The sequence below is a fragment of the Phocoena sinus genome, chromosome 12, assembly GCF_008692025.1.
Source record: "Phocoena sinus isolate mPhoSin1 chromosome 12, mPhoSin1.pri, whole genome shotgun sequence".
Classification (NCBI taxonomy): domain Eukaryota; kingdom Metazoa; phylum Chordata; class Mammalia; order Artiodactyla; family Phocoenidae; genus Phocoena; species Phocoena sinus.
In genome coordinates this window covers 10,376,637-10,392,761 of record NC_045774.1, presented here as the reverse complement: position 1 = coordinate 10,392,761, position 16,125 = coordinate 10,376,637, and the positions used below count along the sequence as shown (strand labels likewise).

At 44.1% G+C, this 16,125-nt stretch overlaps 1 protein-coding gene across 4 annotated transcripts in view; it reads left to right on the top strand.

Annotated features, from left to right (window-relative positions):
- Nucleotides 1-946: 946 nt before the first annotated feature.
- Nucleotides 947-16,125, top strand: part of ARID1B (AT-rich interaction domain 1B) — a 416,165-nt gene continuing 400,986 nt past the window's right edge. For all 4 annotated transcript variants that reach the window (XM_032650747.1, XM_032650746.1, XM_032650749.1 and 1 more), the window contains exon 1: nt 947-2,731. In XM_032650747.1, the coding sequence (XP_032506638.1) occupies nt 947-2,731 (1,785 nt within the window). The remainder of the gene's footprint in view (nt 2,732-16,125) is intronic.

Sequence of the window (16,125 nt, the reverse complement as noted above, 5' to 3'; positions counted from 1 at the left end):
AGTCAATAATAAGCATATATTGAGTACCTGCTGTGTACAGGGCACAGCGCTCCGGGAATGTGCTAACCTTCACTTAAACTCTTTCCTAATTTTGCAGTTTGAAGAAGTTATGGGAAATACGCTGATGGCCCGAAATCAAGGGAGAGAGGCTAACATTCTGAAAAATTACATAACTCTTTGGAGAGGCAGTACTTTTGCACAGATTGCCCAAATATTTTCTTTCTACGCCGGTTCCTCGTAACCTTTGGGGCCAGCGGACAACTTTGTTCCTCAGCCCTTCTCCCTCTTTTGTCTGCTCGTCAGACTCGTTTTCCACCTTTGTATCGGGCCTTTTAGACGTGAAAACAAACACGCGAACGCCCGGTTGGCAAGGAGACGGAGGCACGAGGGGAAAGTGCAGGCTCCAGTTGCCCCACGCCGCCGCCGCGCTCCGGGCGCCTGCGGCGCCTCCCGAGCCCCCGGCCCGGGGCCGCCGGTGCCCGCGAGGGTGCGCCCGGGCGGGCGCAGGGCCCGGCGGGCGGGCGGCGGCGGCGGCGGCGGCCGCGGCCCGGGCCGAGTCCAGTCCGCGTTTTGCGAGTGCGCGCGAGTAATCAGAGAGAAGTGGATAATAGTTGCTCGGGCTCGCTCGGCTCCCTCTCATGCCATGCTGGGCCCGATAGGTTCAGTCAGTCGTGTATTTACCCATATCCGGGTTAGAGAGGAAAAGAGAAAAGTTTCATTTAAACCTGAACTAAAAACTTTCACCATGAAATCACACAGCGAGAACAGGCCCAGACCGTAAGGCGTGACTCCCGGTTCGGCTCCGGTGGGGCCTGTGGAGGGGGAGGGGGCTCGCTCGATTCCCGTCGGGGCGTGTGGATGCGCACAGGAGGGGCTGCTGACTAAAAAGTGGGTTTTATTGTCTCCCCCCCCGCCCCCCGCCCGGCCTCGCCACGCCGCGGCGATCATGGCCGCGCGGGCAGCAGCGGCGGCGGCGGCGGCGGCGCGGGCGCGGGCTGGCAGCGGCGAGCGGCGGGCGCCCCCCGGGCCGCGGCCGCCGCCCGGGGCCCGGGACCTAGAGGCGGGGGCGCGCGGCGCGGCGGCGGCGGCGGCGGCACCGGGACCCATGCCGGGGGGCGGCGGCGACGGCAGCGGCCTGAATAACGTGCACCACCACCCCCCGCACCCCCGTCACGAACTGAACATGGCCCATAACGCGAGCGCGGCGGCCGCCGCCGCCAGCGCTAACAGCGCCAAGAGCGGCGGCTCCGAGGCGGCTCTCAAGGAGGGTGGAAGCGCCGCCGCGCTGTCCTCCTCCTCCTCCTCCTCCGCGGCGGCGTCCTCCTCTTCCTCCTCGGCGGGCCCGGGCTCGGCCATGGAGACGGGGCTGCTCCCCAACCACAAACTGAAAACCGTTGGCGAAGCCCCCGCCGCACCGCCCCACCAGCAGCACCACCACCACCACCACCATGCCCACCACCTGCACCACCATGCCCACCACCTCCACCGCCACCACCACGCACTACAACAGCAGCTAAGCCAGTTCCAGCAGCAGCAGCAGCAGCAGCGGCAGCAGCATCCCATTTCCAACAACAGTCTCAGCGGCGCGGGCAGTGGCACGGCTCAGCCCGGTCCCGACATGGAGCAGCCGCAACATGGAGGGGCCAAGGACAGTGCCGGGGGCAGCCAGGCCGAGCCCCCGGGCCAGCCTCTGCTGAGCAAGCCGGGCGACGAGGACGACGCGCCGCCCAAGATGGGGGAGCCGGCGGGTGGCCGCTACGAGCAGCCGGGCCTGGGCGCCCTGGGGGCGCAGCAGCAGCCGGTCGCCGTGCCCGGGGGCGTCGGCGGCGTCGGCGGCGGCGGCGTCGGCGGCGGCGGCGTCGGCGGCCCGGCGGCCGTCTCGGAGTTTAATAATTACTATGGCAGCGCTGCCCCAGCTAGCGGCGGCCCCGGCGGCCGCGCTGGGCCTTGCTTTGATCAACATGGCGGACAACAAAGCCCCGGGATGGGGATGATGCACTCCGCCTCAGCTGCCGCCGGAGCCCCCAACAGCATGGACCCCCTGCAGAACTCCCACGAAGGGTACCCCAACAGCCAGTACAACCATTATCCGGGCTACAGCCGGCCCAGCGCGGGCGGCGGCGGCGGCGGCGGAGGAGGAGGAGGCAGCGGAGGAGGAGGAGGAGGAGGAGGAGGAGCAGGAGCGGGAGCTGTGGCGGCGGCGGCCGCGGCGGCGGCGGCGGCAGCAGCAGCAGGAGGCGGCGGCGGCGGCGGCGGCTATGGGGGCTCGTCCTCGGGGTACGGGGTGCTGAGCTCCCCCCGGCAGCAGGGCGGCGGCATGATGATGGGCCCCGGGGGCGGCGGGGCCGCGAGCCTCAGCAAGGCGGCCGCCGGCGCGGCGGCGGGGGGCTTCCAGCGCTTCGCCGGGCAGAACCAGCACCCGTCGGGGGCCACTCCGACCCTCAACCAGCTGCTCACCTCGCCCAGCCCCATGATGAGGAGCTACGGCGGCAGCTACCCGGACTACAGCAGCCCTAGCGCGCCGCCGCCGCCGCCGCCGTCGCAGCCCCAGTCCCAGGCGGCGGCGGCGGGGGCGGCGGCGGGCGGCCAGCAGGCGGCCGCGGGCATGGGCTTGGGCAAGGACATGGGCGCCCAGTACGCCGCTGCCAGCCCGGCCTGGGCGGCCGCGCAACAAAGGAGCCACCCGGCGATGAGCCCCGGCACCCCCGGCCCGACCATGGGCAGATCCCAGGTAACCCCCGCGCCGGCCGGGCCTGCTTCCGCCGCGGCGGCCTCGCCGCGCGCCCTAGTTTCTTTCTTTCCGCGTACTTTTTCTGCGTCTTCTGCTGGGGGAGGCGGGGGCGAGGCGCCCAAAGCCATTTTAACTCACGGCTGCCTCCCTCCGAGGCCGGGCGGCGCACAGGGTCGGACTGCGCGGCGCGGGGGCCGGGGCCTGGGGAGGGGGTCTCTCCGAGGCCCGGGACGCGCGCCGCGATTGCCGGTCGCCGGGCACCCGCCTCGCCACCCCACCCCGGGCGCCGAGCCGCGCGTGCGGGAGTCGGGGCCCGCGCCGCGGGGAAGCCGCGTGGGCGCTGGGGACCGTTCGGGCAGCTCTTTCAACAAAATAGGCGCTCCCAGCCGGTAGGGTCTGGGGGAGGAATATTGACCCCCTCGTCTCGGTTAGCGCCAACAATGAGCGAGAACTGGGAAAAGAATGAGGAACTTTGTCCTCCCTCCGGCCACACTGCGTTGCCTCTTAGCTCACAAGGTGAAGGCAGGAAAAATAGGTTAGCTTTGTGGCAGCCTGGTGCGTGTTTCGTAGTTGTGCCTAGGCATTCGGGGATATTCGATGCGGGCTTTGAGTTTAAGCGTTTAGTAGCAGCAGTCGTACCCACATTTACAACGATGTGGAGCTCAAAAAATCCAAAAATACATCGATCCATTCCTAAGAATAGCCGGGAAATCCATTATTTGGCTTGCAGGCTCCTTGAAAGGAGTCACCTTCAACAGATAGGCTGTGTTAAAGGAATACATTCCGGTTGAATTGAACTTATTTTGATCGTGGATTAGGTGTACATTTTATTCAGCGAACCCAGGGAAGTAGCAGACCAGTGCAAATTGATCTTTTTGGATCGGATTTATTTGGATTTTTAATTTCCTGTCACCCAAGTCTTGCAGCGTTGTTGGGAAGTGTCCTGCACTCTTGCTGTTTCTTGCTCGTAGGCTGAGCCTAAAGACTTGACTTGATCTCCTTTGCAAGGTTTGGAATTTGAATTGTGGAGGTAAACTGGCTGTAATAGTCTCCAGACAGCTGCCTCTGAGTTGACATCTAATCTGCCATCTGATTGGCTCCCCTCTCACCATTGGGCATTTAGCACTGCTGATGTAAATAGAAGTGCTGAGCAGTACAGTCACAAAAATTCTTGCCACAAATAATAACTGAGCTCTATTACAAGCAGATGTAAGGTTGAATATTATTTAAAGCTTAAATTATTATACATCATAGTTACTAATAAGAGGATTAAATACATAAAAACATTATGCTGGTGTCCAGGATTGGGCATTTACAAAATTCAGCTCTTTGACAGTCTCAGCAGGGCCATTCACTTCAATTGTAGGGTGAGGATATGGCAATTGAAAAATAATTAAACCAAGAATTTTACTAATTTTTGGATTTGTAAAGCTTTTATAAAAGTACCCTTTATGGATTAAACCATGGAAAAAATTTGAATTATGTCATCACATGTGGTTTAATGTAAAATTAAAATTTATATCATTAAAAATGTCAAGATTCTGATATTCAACAATATCTTTTAGTAGTATTTAATTAGCTTTATAACAAGATTAAATCTATATTTCTAGTAAGTTGTGTTTTAACAGTTCTGATTGTTTTAAGCTGTTGGTGGATGAGGAGTTTTAGTTAGAATTGACATTATGTTTAAGAAAACACGAAGTGAGGAAGCTGTATAATAATTTTTGCAGACAACAGTTAGTTAAAAGGGAAGAAATGGATGTCCTTGCGAAATTTAAAAAATCATTTTACATTTGCTTCTGCTTTGGAAGCAAATGCCCCAGGAATCTTCTTTCTCCCCCTTGATTATTTTGCTAGGTTAGGTAATGTGAACCTTATTTGAACTGCTCACACAATGTTTTAGGGAAACTATATTACATGCAAGTTGTGCTGGGTATGTTTCTTCCAAATAATTTTTCTTTCATAGACATTACAATTTTTTAAACTTTCAGAGCATTAAAATATGTTAGAAAGGAATCATGGCGGTTGTAATATATATTTTTACTCAGCTCATTTATTTTAGGAAGGTGTATTTTAATAATAACCGTATCTTAGATGAGAGACCTGTCAAGAGTGAATGCAGTACTGAATTTAACAGATAATCATGTGAATCCCAGGCTGAGGACGTTGGTGTCCACTCCTTTCTAATCTTTAGTTAGTGGAATTTTACTTTTAATAATAATGTGTTTTCCTATTCTTCATAGAAAACTTGGAATTTCAATTTTTATTTTTTTGATTTGTACAGGTAGAAACATAGAAAAACCTTGTGTAAATAAACCCATGTAATTTTAAAAAGATTTGCTTTGTCAACTTCCTTTTAAAGGGACAGTTTAGAATTCACATCTCTGTAAACTAGAAACCAGGATGATAGAGGCAGATGTAGGTCGGTGTTGCTTTACGCTATTTTTTCGTAATGGAACCAATTATTTTAAGTATTTTGTTTTCTTGGAATGAGAGTGAATCCATTATGTGCCCAGTATGACCCTTGGGAATAGCTTTTTTATTTTTGAGGGGGAAGAAAAATGATGGGCATGTGACCTAGATTCACAGATTTCTTTTAGGTACCACCGTTTAACATGTGGAATGTGTCTCTTTTTTATATTTTTTCTTTTTGGAAGGCTGGTATTTAATATTTGTTGTGACAGTTATCCTAAGGAACAGTCGTTTGTCCAGAATATTAAATTACTGCATAACTATAGGTCATGAAGTACTATTAAATTTTCTTGTGGCTTTTAACACATTTAGTTTCATTTTTGATTTTAGGAATGGTTTACATTGGGTGGCAAATGTTTTTGTAATTGAGAACAAAACATGTGCGTATATTGTAACGGGAGGGTCTTTTTAAAAAGTGAAATAAGGCATTTTACGATACAGTTTGTTAGTAGGTTTCTGTGAGATAAAGTATTCAGATAAAGCAATCTCAAAAGAAATACTGAGGTCTGCTCACGTAACTAAGATTTTATGATGTCCACATTTGTGCTGAATTTCATTAATGTTATTTTAAATTTAGTTTTATATAATACAATGTAATTAAAAAAAAGCTTTATCTACCATTAAAAGAAAAGTGATTAGCTGACTTACAAAGCAGGAAGTTACAGGCTGGTTCCTGATTACCTTAAAATTTGTATAAGGTACATTATAGCACTTCCCACTTTCCCCGCTCAGTGCAGTGTTACCCTATGTGATATGTTAAATCTTGTAAACAAATATTTGTGGCCTAAATTGATATATTTGCCAAGGTATGACTGGCCAGCTGCTCCATCATCAGAAGAGGTGGAATTGACAACTGTGTTTCATAGAAAAGGTTTACCATTTAAAAAACAAAGAAAATATAACAAAAATGTCTATAGTTGTCTGATTTTCTGTATTATTTGGAGTGAAATTATGCATAGCTTAAAATTGTTTTCATTGGTGATCTTGATTTCTGTGTACTTTTGGCAATTTGTTGTTTTTTAATGGCAACTACTCTGTAAGACAGCTGTCACTTAAATTTACGTTTATATTAACACAAAATCGATAAGTATATTCCGGGGAGCAACATATGCTTACCTTGCATCTATGAAGAGAAACCCTATTCCCTCGTTTTTCTTTGGTTTTGTTTTTTATCTATATTTAGGAATGAATTTTTGGCAAAGCTTTTTATACTTGTTCCATTTTTCCCATGCCATGTTGTATCAGAAGTATTAGAATTGTGTTGTGGATATGGAAATATTCCAAATCACACTTAGACACTTGTAGTAATGAACAAGCCTCTAAATATCGTTTTCTTTCATTAGAACTAAGAGAGTAACATCTTCACTCTGGTATAAAAACAGTATTAATTCTGGCTTGAGAACCGATTTAAAAAATGTAAGACAAGGTAGAGGAAGTCTCTTAATATAAAACTCACTTGGTAGTTTTATTAGACATAGACACATTTTAAAGAAAACAGGTGTAACAGAATGTGGTTGAATTTTCAGTTCTATTTCTTATTAATGGACTTTATTACTTTATAATTTGGAGCAGGGTGTATCTAAAACAATGACTTCTGATGTAGTAGGAACTTACTTATTTCCCTAGGATAAATACCAGTGTGACAGGCAAACCAAAAAGATGATCATTTCATTTATTTAACCCTATCCTCTCCTAGGGAGAAAGTAGTTTCGTTTAAAGTTTTTGGGGGTTCTATGAAATTTTGCTACTTATGTTGAAAACTGACTTGGAAATGTAAATTTTGGATGTATTGGCATAGGAAAATATATTAGCTTTTTGCCTAGTGTCCTCAATTGAGAGGTTTTTCTTCCTACTCTCCAGGACACTGATACTGCTCAGTTAATGGATCTGTGTGCTTTGATCCGTATTTGAGGAAAAGGAACTAGAATTTCACTTGTGTCACTTTCATTTTGGGCTGTGTGTAGATGTATAAATTTGAGTCTTATATTTGTGTTTGAAAGAACTCTTGTGTGTTACTTTAAAACAACAGATTTATGGAGGCTCAAAACGAGTATTAAAAAAACTCAAGTTCCATGAATATTTTTGCAATATTTAGATTTTCAAAATGGATATTACAAAAATTTATGACATTTTACAATCTTCTTTATACTTAAGGGCCACATCCACATCCTAAGCCTTGTTGGAATTGAGTAGATTTTGATCATATGCCTTTTCAGAGGTGTCCTTTCTTTATCAGGATATCGGTGCAGATTCTCTGTGGCTATGTAAAGGAGAGTTGCACAGTTGCTGTGTATGCATGCTTGAGGCAGAGGAATCCCAGGTCCTAGTTCCCTGTAGTGTTGGGGGAAACTACCAGGCAAAACTGCTCATCCACCAAGGGTACCTTTATGTAGATGTAGAACTATTACACAGTATTGCTTTTTCCAGTTTGGAGGCTGTTTATGTAAGACTTAAGTGGCCCTTTTTGGTTTAATTCAGTGGTTGAGTGAATTAATTTTGATCTAAAATCTTGGTATATGTTAGTGACTTTTTCTCTTAGAAATCTGATGAAAAGAAAATGACTTAGGTATAATTACCTAAGTATCATTTATTGTCCACTTATTTTGCTTTATGCCATTGGAATGAATGGAATTGTTGATATATGTATATAATAGTTTTAACAATTCACGTTAATTGAATGACTGAGTGAGTTTATCAAAGTAAAATATGTGTTTCTACAGTAAATTTTCAACAAATATGTCCTATTTTCAAAGTCTTTAACTTGGAGTAATTCTAAGAAAACTGTTTCCTTAGATTTACTTAATTGAATAGGAAGGATCCAGTAGCCGGTTTTTTTTAAACCACTTCTGAATGGGTCAATGCCAAGGATATTAGAAGGCTACTGAGTTTGACAGGTGAACTGATGATGAAATTGATTTGTTTCTTGAGTGATATTTATTGCTAGGAAAGAGACGAAAACCTTAAAATCTTAAGCATATCTGATTTACCCATAGACTCTTATTTTTGGTAGATGGCAGCAGAATCTGGAGTACGTCTGTCACAGCAAGGCAGTCCTTTTGAATTGAACTAGATTTGGCCTCTTTAACTACATTCTGTAGGATGCACTTCTCAGTGTCTCCTTGGGCCTTGATGAAGGATGAAACTTGAGAATCAGACGAGAAGTCATTCCTTATTAGGTGACTCTGGAAGGGAAGCCATATTTGATGAAATCCAGGAGAAAATTCTAGGCCATGTTTTATTTTCTTCTGTATGGGATGCTAAAAAAGTTATACATGTGTGTATTTTTTGGATTGTGGCAAAATATGCATAACATAAAATTTACCAGTTTAGGTGTAAAGTTCAGTGGCGTTAAGTACATTCACATCGTTGTGCACTCCATCCATTTCCAGGACATTTTCATCCTCCCAAATTGAAATAAAAGTTTTTCTTCCCTTTCTTCATGTCAGAATTTAAAATCGTTAGTTATTAACATGTAAGTGAAATAAGCGTATTTTTATAACCATTAATCTTGCCACTTCATAGTTTATGAGTAAATCCTTCCTCAGAGGAACACTAATGGTGTTTTTGGTTTGTTTGTTTTTAGTTCATTACTTCCAATTCTAACTTTAGGTTCGTCTTCCCAGGTTTTGTCAATTTGGAAATGTGCATTGTGTAGGTTAGTTGTTTCATTGTCAGTTATGTCATTAACAGCTGAAAAGCAGCTTTTTGAAGGCTTTCTGTTTAAAGGTTTGAGGTACTTTGTTGAGAGAAGTCTGGGACTTTGTTAAATAATAGGATATGGAAATGAACTGTTAGCATGATCATTTTCCCCTTATTTCTCATCTTTTGCATTTTTAGCCTCTTTAAAAAATTATTGGTTTTATCTTTCTACTACGAGCGGAAATCAATTGTAATGATAATTTTTTAAAAAAGGGTATTTTAAGTTTTGGGGCATCTCACCCTCCCAACCTAGAGCAAACAACCAATCCACGTGATGCTGTGTCCTTTTTCATAGTGTTCTGTGTCCCAAATTTATGCTTCCCCCCTCATGTTTTTAATCTGTAGTCCTCTGCAAAACTGCAGAAATTCTTTGCAGGTGGAAAAATTCCAAAATTAAGATGATTGGTCTCTTAATTTAATTTTCGAGGCAGCTGCAAAGGGATACTTCTTGGAATCTGGTTAGTCTTTCCCATGAACAGGCTTTTTGTGTGTAAAATACTGGGATCGTATTTTAGTTACTATTGATGCTGATATGCAGTCACATCTTTATATGACCAGTTATGTACTTTAACACCAGATTCCATAGAGGGCACAGAGAAAATGAACTGTGATTAAAGAGCTTGTGCCGGGAAGCAACAATTACTTCTTAAGGTGTAAGCATTTACCATTTGTGTGTGCTGTGAGGTGTATGTTAGGTAAATATCTACTACAGACTATCAATTGGCAAATATTTATTGAGCAGCCATTTTCTTAATCAGCTGTGTGCCAGACCCAGACGATAGCCAGGGTGTGGGGATCATTGCTGCTCCTGTATGCAGTTCACGCCAGAGACATCCTGCCAAACACAGCCTGCTCTCCCTGTACCTGGGCTTGGTACTTTTGGCATGGTCGTTGACTTAGAACTGGCTCATTTAAACAAAGTGCAAACAGCAACCATGTGGGTCAGCCGTCTTCTTGGGTAAGGGAGTAGATTTTGGCAAAACAAATAATTGTAGATTGTTGTGATGTGGTTGAGGTGAGCTAATGACTCTTCCGTTGCTACCAATCGCTGGCTTGGTGCCAGAGCACGATAGCGATCTACTACAGAAAATGATCACTAAAAGAAGGGAAATATGATGTCTTTGAAATTTATGTAGAGTGGTTCTTTTTCTTTTTCTCAGTTTTCCACATTATACAGGCTCTTGGGAAAAAAGTTAAAACAGTCTGCTCAGATTTAGGAAGAAACTTAGATTGCTGGAGTATTTTTGGTAACTGTTTAAATAATGTATGCTGGCTGAGGAGTAAATTCAGCTACTGCTTCTGGGTCCTGAAATAAACCTTTCAGAAAGCAAGGCATTGGTGATTAGTGGAGGATGTTCCAGAATCCTTAGTATCTCCTGTTTCTTTTTGTGATGAGTATCTGAGAAATGAAACCACTCACCATACTTCATAGTCTAATTTTGAAATGCTTGGTAATTCTAGAATTTGTCTAGAATTTGGCATATAATTTCTGAAATTTTAAGAAGCAGATTTTAAGATTCAGTGATCATGTATTTATATATACAAGCTGTAAACCCATTTTACTATCCTTTAACGTATCTGCTACCTGTTTGTATTTTTAATAATAAGTTTACTTTACCCAATGAATTATAACTGACCTTGAAAACGGAAATGTAAAACATTACTACTGCTGAGTAAGTATCTTTCTGAAGAAGCAGACAAATTCCTAAGGGAGCCGACATGCTTGTTGTATATTAGTTTATTTCTGTGATTATGAGGATTTATGAGAGAATATGAATATATTGCCAGGTTTCCTGATGTAAGGGAAAGATTGTGGGCTTGGAGTTGGGCAGACCTTTTGATTGATTTGTAGGCTTCGGTGCTCATTTTCTCTGAGATCTGGCAGGGGCTCAGCTTTCTTATCTGTACTGTGGCCTGCTGGGCGGGGTTGTCACTGAGGTCATCTCTGTAAATCCTGTAGCATCCTTACGTGGCACCTCTTCTTTCCCCACCTGTCTGTCCACTGGTGTAGTGAAGTGGGCCTGGGTTCTTGTTCTCTGCCTGGCCCTGCTGCGCTTCAGGGTATGGTTGAGGACAAGTCCCTGCCTCCATCAGATAGTGACCCCTGGTCCCTCCCAGCTGCAGAGTTCTGTGCAGCTTTGAATTTAAAAGAAAACACACTGCTTAATCACTTATGCACCACTGAATATCTTATTAAACTACACTAGGTCCCAGACGCGTTCCGAGAATATCAACTGAGACCTGTGCAGATGTATAGATTTTGTGAATTCCACTGTAATTTCCCTCAGAAATGTAGTTATGTACTGATTGGGACTCTTGTAAACAGTTACATGAATTGGTTTTGGTTTACCAATAGAGCCTATGGGGGACTGATGCCATAGGAACTAAGCCACTGACCCATTCAATATTCCATCCTATATATTAGTAAGTTCTGTTCTCGGGCCAAGACTCATTCCTTTCTTCGGCCTCTTAGACCTTTCCACTTTCATGGTCTGCAAAAACGACTGGCTTTTTAGGGGAAGTATTTTTTGCAAAGGAACAAAGTTTAAAAACTTTAAAAATAGGCTTCTTTGAGCTTCTGGGTGGTAGACTTCGGTCTCTCATTAGTTAAGTAACTTGCTTCTGTATCTGCTTCAACTTCACTGAATATATGGTTCATATTTGGTCCATAGCAAGATTATAATTTACATATCATGGAAATTTAGGTCTGCTCTCAAACCGGCAAAACAGGGAATGTAAAACCTGAGAGTGCCAAGGGCTTGTCTCAAATATGTAGAGAACAGTTTTTCTTTTTTATGCTAAGATTTTTAAAAGTATCAGGGACAAAATTTAATTCTGTTATGAACAAATACTTAGCACCGCTTGGTACTAAGATACAAAGAGTAAATATAACATATCCATAATTTTCCCTGTTGAATTATCATAGACTCCTGGTGTTTTTACAAAGTGGAAATTAAAATGAATGGCTACATTATTTCTTCTGCAGTTCTATGCAGAAAGACTATATCCATCAAAGTGCATCATCTAACAATCTGAAGAGTAGATGATAATGTATGTAAACTGAAAATTTCCTGATGAGTGTTATACATTTCACTAATTTACGTGGAAGGTCAGTGTACTTGAAGGTTGTTTTTAGGTGCTGTGACATTGATGAGAAAATGATCTTAATTTGGATTTTATTTTGGGTATCATACAGTGATTTTTCTCCTAAAGAAATGACTTTATAATATCAGTATCATGAAGGACTTAAAATTCAGTCCATTTACCTTCACTGTATTGAATAGCCTTCGAAATGCCAGGGCTTTGGGACTATAGGCTTATGTCAGTGTAGCGAGACCTGGGGCATCAGGCAGATGTTTGTGGAGAGCCTACTGTGTGCTTGGCCATTTGTTGGATGAGGGATCCCTTGAGAAGTCTTGCCCTTTGACTGATTGATGGTGCAGAGACTAAGGACAGGTAGGCATGCTGCACGATACAGTGTAAACAGTTTAGGGTGGGACAAGTTTAGATGTTAGAGGGACACCTCACAGAGACCGGGGTGGGGTAGGAGTAGGAAGGCTGTGTAGTACAGCAGGTCGAATAAGCTAAGACCTGGCTGAGGAGCAGAAGTTGACCACGTGAAGAGGCTTGGGGATTAAAGCAAGGGCAAAGGCAAGAGCTGAAGGTGTGGAGGTTAGAGAACCTGAAGGCTGGGCATTTACTACCTGTGTGACCCTGGGCAAGTCGCTTCCCCTCTCTGAGGTTTGTAGCTTCCTCATTTCAAAGGGATGGGAAAGAATACTTAACTCATGGAATTCTTGTGAGAAGTAGATTTGGTAAGTACTGGTATACTACCTGGCAAGGAAAGGGATGTGTGATAAGGAATTGAAATTAGTTAGGTGTGATTCTGTATTAGTTAATTTAATAAGTTAATTTAACAGCCTATTAGTCTTTCCTCTCAGAACAAATAGGTTAATATTCAAAGCTTATTTCGAATCCAGACAGTGTCAGTTTTTATTGCCCGGTATGTCTTTATCTTGCCAGGTGTTTAGGAAAAGTTATGGAGCAATTTATCACATTTCTAAAATGTCTCCTATGTTTTCCAATTTTTTTTTTAACAGTCATGTTTTTTAACTGGTAAGGAAAAATAAATTCAGAAGATCGATAATTAGAACATTTAATTTCACCACCATCAACAAACATTTAGTGACCTTGGTGTGTAGTGACCTTGGTGTAGTGACCTACAGGGACACGGTATTAGATAAAAAGGTATCCAGAGAATATTGGAAAATTGTTAAACATCGTGGTGTTCATTGTTTAGTGTAGAGGAATATTCTTAGATTGCTAAGTGAACATTGGCAATTAAAATAAATATAGACAGTTTGTGGGATATTTTTATTTTACTTACCGCTCCATTTAATTAGAAATATGGATTGAATAACTCTGACCTCATAAGCAATCTAAAATTTGAGTTGAAGGAAATTGGTGGTAGGCAGACAGTTTGCAAGTTGATGAAATGGATCTTTTTGCTTCCAATTAATTTTTGCCGTATACTAAACAAGTAGTTTATTATTGTTAACTGCTGAAAGTTTTAAAAATCGTAGTAATGTTTGTAACGATGTTGCTGGGTTTGAAACCCATCCTTTTCCCCACTCTTGGTGCCAACTCCCTTTCACTTCATTTGTCTGGATAGAGACAACTCAGGAAATGCCATGCCACCAGCAGGCAGAGGCGTGCTTCATGAATGGCTTGGTTTCTCCCCTGGTATCCATTATGTGTGGCAAGACTGTCCTTTCTCCTCCATTGAGATGTTTGTCAGAAGTATGAGCACTTTAAAACAGGAGTGTTTTACTTTTATTCAACCATTCATTAGTGAAAATAGGATGTGAAAAGCAATTTTGTGTTTTGTCTTTTACCATGCATTAAGTTCCTGTAATTTTCCGTATTGCTATATTATTAGAGAAGAGAGAGAGGAGAATGGAGGGAGAAGATGAATTTTATTTAAGGCAGTTATACTCAGATAACTTGAAGGAATGTGCTTTTTTAGTGTAAATACCCTTTTCTTGGTGTTTCACGGTTCTTTGAAAAACTAATGCAAAAAACTTGTAATCAGCTATTAAGATATTTGAGGCAACTGGTTGTCAACATGTTGAAGTTTTATTCTCGGTGGATCTAGAAATTTCATATAAGCGCATTTTGTGAAGAGGGAGATGTGCCAGCCTGGCTAAACTGGTAAAGCTGAAATCTGAATTTGATTTGCATATGTGGTATTTTTTAGGGACTCGCAAAGTTTCGCACATGAAATAAACTAGGTAGTGTGTATGGCATCACGTGATCAAAATATTTTTCCCCTTGCTGCTGCCAGAAGCTATCTATTGCTTTTCAACAATCTTGCTTGTTGGGCATCATGCCAAGATGTTTAAGACAACCCCTTACGTGAGCTGTTCCATTCTTAACTTCTTTGACTGAAGTGCCGTGACCTTCACATATGTAGATTAGCCATGTGCTCTGTGAATTGAAACTTGCTGCCTCAGGAAGAAAGGGTTTTTCTTTTTATTCCACTGGGAATTTGACAGCCATTCATCCCTGACCTGGGCAGAGGTAATGCAAGGAAATTGGATTCAAATGGAACGTGGACAGATAACGCAGAGGCAGGCAAGCTTACCTCCTTGTTGAGGATGAAACTATCTGTGGTGTGGATAATGTGTTGATGTTGCTGAGAAGCAATAGGTACAAGGGGGGGGGGGGGGCGGCGGGGTAGGGAGAGAGAAATCAGTGTAGGAGTTCCGGAACAATGTCCTTTTAAGTGGGAAAGCGTCATTATGGGCATTTCTAATTAGTTTTGACTCCACTCTTTTTCTCCTAACCTAAATTTTTGAAATCTTTTTCAATTTTTGTTTATTCCTTAATACTACTCGAGAATTAAATAATTTAATATTGTGGGCAATCATGGGCTTAAATACATTTAATTTAGACGAGTCTTTCAAAAGTAGAAGTCACTAAAAGTTGGGGAGATGAATGTATCACCCGTGTCTGGAGGAATCAGCGTGTTTGTCTTTGCGTTACAGAATCTTGAAATGAATTGATAGTCACGGACATAGCTTTACTCATGTGAGAGTCCTTACTCAGTTTGTAATGATTAGTAAAAGTAATGAACAGTGAATTAGGGGATTTTTATGAGACAAAACAAATGTTTACCTTTGCTCTGTTAGTAAACATACTTGAAATTAAAGTACAATTCAGTCTAAATAATAGTTGTGACACTTGATTAGGTTGCTGTGATAGAGTGTTGAGAAGGAAAGTTCTTACGAGAATCCTGCAACTGAAGTGGCATTCCAGCCAGTTTCTTAGAAGGAGGGGATGATGAGGGCAGTCTGAAATTTATGAGCGCTTTTGTGTGGCTTTCAGAGCCCAGCCTTTCCTGTGTACATTAGGGCTTGTGAAATATTATGGGTCAGAGCATCCGTTACGGGCTCTGTGGGAGGCCTTGTTGGTGCCCAGCTCTCTCTGTGGGGTGCAGAAAAGGACGTCTGTGTGGGGAACATGCTTAATGGATACAGTAGACTAAGAGGGAAGGAAAATTATCCTTAACTTGAGGAAGACTTGTTTCTTTACCATATGAGGATTAACAAAAAAATAGGAAAAAGTACCTGGTCATGAACATGCAGAACATGGGGCCTTTCCTGGATTTCTGGTAACGTAGCAGACGTTAGGAGTGATGGTCCATAGGTGGAAGGACTGATGTCTGACCGACATCTTCACGTGCAGTTGGGAAGATGGAGCAGCAGGTGCACCGCAAAATTACATTAATTCAAGGGTGGAGGTGAGGAGGAATGGCCCGCCCCCGAAGACAGGGTCATTCTGCCATTGGAGGAGGAGCAGGGCAGGCGCGTGACTGAGGTCAGAGCGGCCAAGTGCGAGCGGCCTTCCTGGGGAGCGGCCAGCTGGGTGCAGGCGAGGCAGGAAAAACGGCAAGGTGGTAGTGAGTCGGCAACCAGATCTTGAGTGATTTTTTCCTTTTTTTTTTTTTTTGCGGTACGCGGGCCTCTCACTGTTGTGGCCTCTCCCGTTGCGGAGCACAGGCTCCGGACGCGCAGGCTCAGCGGCCGTGGCTCACGGGCCCAGCCGCTCCGTGGCACGAACCCGCATCCCCCTCATCGGCAGGCGGACTCTCAATCGCTGCGCCACCAGGGAAGCCCGATTTCTCCTTTTTTTAAAGGGCGACCTGTGTAAGACTGTAGCGT